Source organism: Argentina silus (genome assembly GCF_951799395.1).
Source record: "Argentina silus genome assembly, chromosome: 13".
Classification (NCBI taxonomy): Eukaryota; Metazoa; Chordata; class Actinopteri; order Argentiniformes; family Argentinidae; genus Argentina; species Argentina silus.
Genome location: NC_139667.1, coordinates 2,743,081 through 2,750,580, shown reverse-complemented (window position 1 = coordinate 2,750,580; position 7,500 = coordinate 2,743,081). Strand labels below are relative to the sequence as shown.

Here is a 7,500-nt window from a genome sequence, read left to right as displayed (position 1 = left end):
ACGTGTCCACTCTCTGGGAAACCAACATAATGGGCACAGACGTTAGAGAAGGTGGGGACTTGAACCTGTGCGATGCCGTCGACGGGCGCAGCAGAGGGCAGGAGAACCCAGCGGGGCATTTGACATGGAAATTTCATTAAGAAGAAGTATTTACGATTCATAGTAAAAAGGGCCAATGCTGTTGTCTTGGGTCCAATTACATTACAGGCTAACGAGAAGGTTCTGCGAAGCGTCCCTGGGTTCCTTCAGCCCCACGTTCACCAAGCCGGATCTTCATTTTAAACTCCCTTTATTTCCCAATAATGAATTTATAGCTGCACCACAAATAAATAAAGTTAATCATTTCCTTCCAGTTTTTTTGCACCTGACCCAAGGCTGGAGTCCTGTATTCAGGTTGAGGTTTAGAAAAGCCCAGAACTGCCAATAACTAGACCCCAGCGGATGTTAAAGCTGCTGTGGCTCTTAAAGCAGAGGGATGCAGTACTCTGGGATAGTGTGTAGTGTGTCAGTGAATCACACGGCGTTCGTTCCACATCCAGGGCAGATGTTTATGTGTCTCGTCTCTCTCCTCACACTTTTATACGCAAGTAAAAAAGGTGCAATTCCCCAAAAAGTTTCCTATCTATAAATATTTGAACAGTCCACTGGGTAACTGATCCAAGAGCTTCAAAATAAGGTAAACACGAGTTACTTGGAATAGACATGAGACCGTGTGTGTCTGTGTGTGTGTGTGTGTGTGTGTGTGTGTGTGTGTGTGTGTGTGTGTGTGTGTCTGTGTCTGTGTGTGTGTGTGTGTGTGTGTGTCTGTGTGTGTCTGTATGTCTGTGTGTGTGTGTGTGTGTGTGTGTGTGTCTGTGTGTGTGTGTCTGTGTGTGTCTGTGTGTGTGTGTGTGTGTGTGTGTGTCTGTGTGTGTGTGTGTGTCTGTATGTCTGTTGTGTGTGTGTGTGTGTGTGTGTGTGTGTGTGTGTCTGTGTGTGTGTGTGTGTGTGTGTGTGTGTGTGTGTGTGTGTGTGTGAGAGGAGAGAGAGCGAGAGATGTGGTGCCACCACATGGACGTTTCGCCGAGCGAGAAAACCCGAAATATATATTCCGAGCTAAAATATTTATAATATTACTGAGAAAGAAAATAAACACATCAAATAAAACCGGCAGAGTATAAATACGCCGTCCACAAACTTTCTTGAACTTCAGTGGTTTGGGAATCTAATTAGACGCGAACACGCAGACCCGGAACACAGCTAAATAAAAACACGGGTCAACACATCCATTCATAACAGCCGGAGCAGCGGAGCAGAGAGAGGTCACAGAAAATCAGATCTGCACACATAGTGGGACAAAGTCAACTCTCCAAACACTTTAGAGGGACTCTTATCTCTTCATATCCTCCAGCCCTCACACTGAATCCATTACACACACACACACGCACGCACGCACGCACGCACGCACGCACCACACACCACACACACACAATGCTGCTGTTGTTGTGATCTAAGTGGAACTGTTAGTTTGGTGACCGGGGGGAGGAGGGGGGGAATATAGATGCGGAACAGATGAGCTCTGTACCAACCTTTGCACATGCAGATGGAGCAGCCCTTCCTGTTCTGGCGGTAGCCATTGTCGCAGTACTTGCCACAGGTGAAGGGGGGACACTTGACACAGCGACACATCTCACAGCCGTGCTTGTTCCTCCTGTGAGAGACGAGAAGACCAGATGTTTTACCTGACGTGCACCGGGGGAGCTGCAGGTGCGCTATCAATCTAGCCAGAAGTAGGTATCAACCTTTAAATGCATATTTCAGTGAAAGCTCAATAATAGCCGACAGTCTTGGGAGAGACGCCGTATGGCAGAGTGGTTCTGTGGAGCCAGATGGTCAAGCCTGGTATAATAGACATATGGTTCTGTTTTCCCCCTAGTATATTAGCTAGCCTTTGAAGAGGCCAGATAAAAGCAGCACCCTGGAACACGTGAGATCCCCGTGGTGCCCATACACACACACACACACACACACACACACACACACACACACACACACACACACACACACACACATACACACAGGTACGCACGCACGCGCACACACACACACACGCACATGCACACACACACGCACGCACGCACACACACACACACACAAACACACACACACACGCACACACACACACACACATCAGAGCAATAGAGAGTCGAGAGCCGGGATCTTAAGCCAATTCAGATGCTTTCAATTCAATTCAACCTTTTCTACTGCTTATTGCTAATAAAGCCTTTGGCTGACATGAAAGCCCAGAGCAGGGCCAGATGACAATAATGCAGTCTGGTTGATTAGGGGAAACGTAGTAGAGAGGGGCCCTGCTCCTTATTAAGCATGAGCTCATTGTTGATTTGTAAACAAAGACATTTGTAAACAGAGTAGCTCAGAGGGGATGTAGGGAGTTGGTTAGAAACTGGCCTGTAGACACAGACTCAATGGTGAGGTCAGTCACAGACGAAAAAACAAACCCAGCAAGAAAGACACAGCTGAAATGAAACTCCAACTCCTAATGAACAAAGGGTCTGAGGCTGACACACACAGAATGGACACAGCAAGTGAATAAGGTGCTGAAGTTAGCAACAGAGAGAGAGAGGGTATGTGACCCTGTTGGATCCAACTATGGGCCTTATGAAACATGGATGAGCAGTGAGTTGATGAATTAGTGTAGTCCAGAGAGAAAATGGCCAACTTTAATCTAACTCTCTGTCTCTGTCTCTCTCTCTCTCTCTCTCTCTCTCTCTCTCTCTCTCTCTCTCTCTCTCTCTCTCTCTCTCTCTCTCTCTTTCTTTCTTTCTTTCTCTCTCCCACTCTCTCTCTCTGAAACCAGTGGCCTTACTGATAAGACCCTATTCAGTTGAACAATGGTCCGGTTTGGAAGAAGTAATTACACCATTAGTCTATGTCAGCCGGGTCATTACAGCAGGATCTTCACCTTGAGGCTGAGCACCACCGGAGCGGGCCGGGCCGGGCCGGGCCGGGCCGGCGAGCAGAGCGCCCAACAACTGCTGAAACAGCAATAACGCTAGTATTGAGAGGAGCGGCCCTGGCCCTGTCCCTGGCCCAGGCCTGGCCCTGACCTGGCCTCAGTGTACAAACACAGAGACAACAATCCAGTGGGCGGCAACCTTGGAGTCGGGCTTTGTTTAAAGGTGCCGTGTGGAATTTCAAGCACCGCGGTGTTGCTGGGGCTCTGAGGTTCTGCGTAGTTTTTTTTTTGGGGGGGGGGCAGGGGGGGGGCTGCGGGGCTGCGGGGCTGTGGGGACTGCTGGCTCTGCACAAATTCCAGCGTGCCGAGCCCAAGCCCGCACGAGAATGCCGTGCATGTCCTGTCAGGTCCGATGATGATTTAGGCCCATTGAGGAGGGGAAGCGCTCTAAGTCCTCCTTTGTCCTCCTGCTCCAGGCGCTGGACTGTGCCAAATGTCAATATAAACACACCTTTAGGCCCAGACCCACTCTGACAGCTCACGCCTCACATGTTCTCCCCCCTCTCTCTCTCTCTCTCTCTCCCTCTCTCTCTCTCTCTCTCTCTCTCTCTCTCTCTCTCTCTCTCCTTCTCTCTCTTCAACGCAAAGGACCGTTTAGGAGGTTAGTATCCGTTGTATGTTCGTGGCGTGCCCCGTGTAACGTGGCGTTCCTTTGGTCGTGGATGTGATGTACATTGGAGGGTTCTGGGAAGGGGTCATAAACGCAGCCAACATCAACAAATAATCAGACAAAGAAGTCTCTATGTCTTTTGTGTGTCTTTTGCGGTCCATTATAGGATATGAGAACCCCCCCCCCCCCCTCTCTCCCTCTCTCTCTCTCTCTGCTAGAAGAAGATAGATGCATTGTAGGTCTGGGTCGGCTCAGGGGTGGGGGGGGGGGGGGGGGGGATTGAGGACTTCTGAGGCTAGCGCTTTAGCTCGCGCTTCTGAGTGATGTAGCCACCACTTCCTGCTCCTGTCCTCTGTCGTTCCCCCCCCTCCCATCCCGCCCCCCCCCCCTCCTCCATCCCCAAGGGCAGAGGCCTCTCTCTCTCTCCGCTAGCATCCTGTGCAGACGTAGCAGCCCCATCTCAAGGCCAGGCTCCAGAGGGAGAGAGAGAGAGAGAGAGAGAGAGAGAGAGAGAGAGAGAGAGAGAGAGAGAGAGAGAGAGAGAGAGAGAGAGCATGGTTGAGATAGCCGAACAGTCCCTCTGTATATCCACTTTCATAAAGGCTGCTTTTGTGTATGTTTTTGATGGTTGTTTTGAGACGGAAAGATGATTTATGAAATGAAAGTGCTGCTGGGGGAGAGAGTGGGGCGGAGCAGAGTGCTTCCAGATGTTTGATTGAGTTAAAGGGGGGGGGGGGGGGGGATTAGGAGAAGAGAGCGAGGCAGGGAAGAGAGGGTGGGGTGGGGGGGGGGGGGGTGCCAGGGCAGACCTCACACTGCACTGTTCACACACAGGCCAGGATTAGGGCCTCTGATTGGCCCCCAGGGCGATCCCTTTGATCTAAGCAGGAGGGGCATTGGTGCAATTGCCAGGTCTGTAATCATTAGGATATAATGATGAAATGAATAATGCTTCCTCTCTGCCAAGGTTTAACTGGGACTACCAGCTGGGCATCACCTGACCAGCACTTTTACTTTCTACCTCCCTCTGCCAGCGTGACCCCCCCCTCATCACGAAAGCCCCCCGCCTCTGATGGCCCCCCGTCAAACAGAAACCCTCAGGGGACAGGTTCCTCCCAGTCATGACACTACTGCTCAGACCAGAGGTGCACTTGTCAAAGAAACTTAAATCTTCCACAAAAAGACAAAACACAGTCCCATGACTTAACAGTGCAAACAGTGGGATAACTACAGACCACAGAGGAAGCGATTTTGTTTCCTGTACTAATGAGAAGGTATGCCATATCAATCATAAACCGCACTGACCGCTGTGACCTCTGAGAACGGTGCTTCACTCAGAGCCACTACTGCTCCCAGAGCCTTTCATCAGGTGGATGATTGATGGCGTTTTTCGTCAGAGACCACAGCCGTCAGGGGGGAGTGGGGGGGACTTACACATATCCGTAGGGGCAGGTCTTGCTGCAGACCAGAGGGCGACACTTGGGCATCGGAGTGCTGCATTCACACACCTCACAGCCGAAGTCGTCCTTCTCGTACCCCATGGGGCATTCCAGGGAGCAGTATTTCCCCAGGTCAGGGCAGGAGTCATCTGAAAGAGGTCAAACAGAGGTCACCATACACGATTGGCTCGTCCATCAACTAGGTTCCGCTGCGGGGCTTTTCATTGGACAATTCCTGCGACAGGACATTGCTAATGACACTAGCCATGGACACACAAATGAGGCTCTGTCAATATTGGTGTTGTGTGTGTGTGTACTCCTGTTGGTGGGACTGGGAACAATGTGTCAAAGATGGACGATTCCCACGTTTACCGTCGGCCATGTTGTGTTGACACACGTTACTGTGTTTGTGTATGAGGGGTTAACCCTTCGCGTGCTGGGGAGGGACGACTCACTGTTGAGGCACTGGCACAGCAGACAGCCGTTCTTGTCCTGCTGGAAGCCGTAGGGACAGTCCCTCCCCGACAGGGAGCAGTTCCCCAGACGAGGACACAGGATGGGGCTCACCGTCTCGTACGAGGGCTCTGCGGAACAGGGGAGTGGCTCAGAACCTCGTTTGACAACTCATGAACATAGTTGTTATGCAGTTCTTTTTTAAGGTTATTTTTCTAGTGGGGCACTCTTATGTTTTTTCATTGGGATAGATAGCGGAGAAAGACAGGAAAGTAAGGAGGAGAGGGTGTGTCAGCAGGGCGTGGGCCGGGGTTCGACAGTGTGCACTGTAGGCCATTGTGCGAGATCACTGGGCCGCCCCGGGCCACGTTGTATACAGTTATTGACTCATACACCCGTAGGCTCGTCTCATTATGGGGTTTTAATGAGAGAGAAAGAGCCTGTTTATGCAGTTGTGATGCTCTGCACGAATGGCTGGTTTCCTAGACCCAGATTAAGCCAAATCCTGGACCACGTTCAATGGAAAGGGAGGAGTTTGGACTAGAATCCATCTGTGTCCGGGAACCACCCCCCCCCCCCCCCTCACTTCCTATGCTCGTGATAAATCATATCTGTCACGGCTTATTTCATGTTGGAAGTCCATGTTGCTCCCATGAGAGTGTGAGCATGATTAAACATAAATGCAGGGTGATTAAAGCAGGAAGATCCTCTCTATAAGGGGGCCTGGATGAGTCAGCACCTCTCATTGTCTAAACACACTGGAAGAGTCCAGGAGCACGGGCCTGACCTGGCTCAGGGCTGACATGAACAGAGAAAGCCCCCTGTTTGAGTCCAGGAGCACGGGCCTGACCTGGCTCAGGGCTAACATGAACAGAGAAACCCCCCTGTTTGAGTCCAGGCGTTGGACCGGATTGCACTGGACTGACTCAGAGCAAGAGCCTCAGCTGTAGTTGAGTACAGTGGGCATGAGTTCCTCTCTGGGGTACACATGTCGAACACACAACCTTGAGTGTGTGTGTGTGTGTGTGTGTGTGTGTGTGTGTGTGTGTGTGTGTGTGTGAGAGCAATTATCAACCAACGACGCCTCAGCACGTTCAGAGGGAGGAGCATCCAACGAGCTGTAACTAATTAGGCTTGCATAAAAGTGGTCCAGTCCAATTAAGCAGGCCTCTATCAGGCAGGCGCCTCTCCCACACAGGTGGGTCCCATTTGGGCCGGGGCAATAAAGGAACACAAAGAACCCTGCAGTCTAAAGAATGCACACGGGCCTCCCCTTTAATAAGCCGTCAACATGGCCTCCAGCCCTCCACATAGCTGGAAGAAGAGGATCCTCAATTCCAGCTACGCCATTAAGCTGCGGTGTTAATGGAGTCTCAGTGGGGGAGTTTTACCTGTTTAAGTTGTTTTTACATACAGTGTCCTCCATTAAAGTTAAAGAGTGTGTGATCACGATTGTACACAGTGTGACAGCGTGCACATGTGTATCTGTCCGTCACAGAATGAGAATGAGGATCTAATTGGAGTTCTTTGGTGTCCTTTTGTGTGTGTGTGTGTGTGTGTGTGTGTGAGTGTGTCTGTATGTGTGTCCTTTTGTGTGTGTGTGTGTGTGGGTGTTCTTTGGTGTCCTTTTGTGTGTGAGTGTGTGTGTGTGTGTGTGTGTGTGTGTGTGTGTGTGTGTGAGTGTGTGTGTTCTTTGATGTCCTTTTGTGTGTGTATGTGTGTGTGTGTGTGTGAGTGTGTGTGTGTGTGTTCTTTGGTGTCCTTTTGTGTGTGTGTGTGTGTGTGTGTGTGTGTGTTCTCTGGTGTGTCGTACCCTCGCAGAAGGGGCAGCATTCCCCGGGGATCTTGACAGGGTTTTGGCAGCTCTGCTTGCAGGCCATGGCGGTGCAGTGGGGCTCCCCGTCTACACACTGACAGAAGGTGCAGTCGTCCTCCTTCCACTGCTCCTCGTGGCCTCGAAGCTTGTTGTTCACCCAGCAGCT

The 7,500-nt window shown here is 50.9% G+C and overlaps 1 protein-coding gene across 1 annotated transcript in view; it reads right to left on the bottom strand.

The window, feature by feature from the left end:
• The window catches only part of LOC310814300 (cysteine-rich motor neuron 1 protein), a gene marked incomplete at both ends in the record, with an annotated part of 37,713 nt that overhangs the window by 5,524 nt on the left and 24,689 nt on the right, over positions 1-7,500 (bottom strand). Inside the window, 5 exons of the mRNA XM_083683622.1 lie at positions 1-13; positions 1,569-1,690; positions 5,061-5,214; positions 5,521-5,649; positions 7,332-7,500. The exon at positions 1-13 is cut by the window's left edge and continues 206 nt beyond it; the exon at positions 7,332-7,500 is cut by the window's right edge and continues 35 nt beyond it. Of these exons, the coding sequence (XP_083539748.1) occupies positions 1-13; positions 1,569-1,690; positions 5,061-5,214; positions 5,521-5,649; positions 7,332-7,500 (587 nt within the window). The remainder of the gene's footprint in view (positions 14-1,568; positions 1,691-5,060; positions 5,215-5,520; positions 5,650-7,331) is intronic.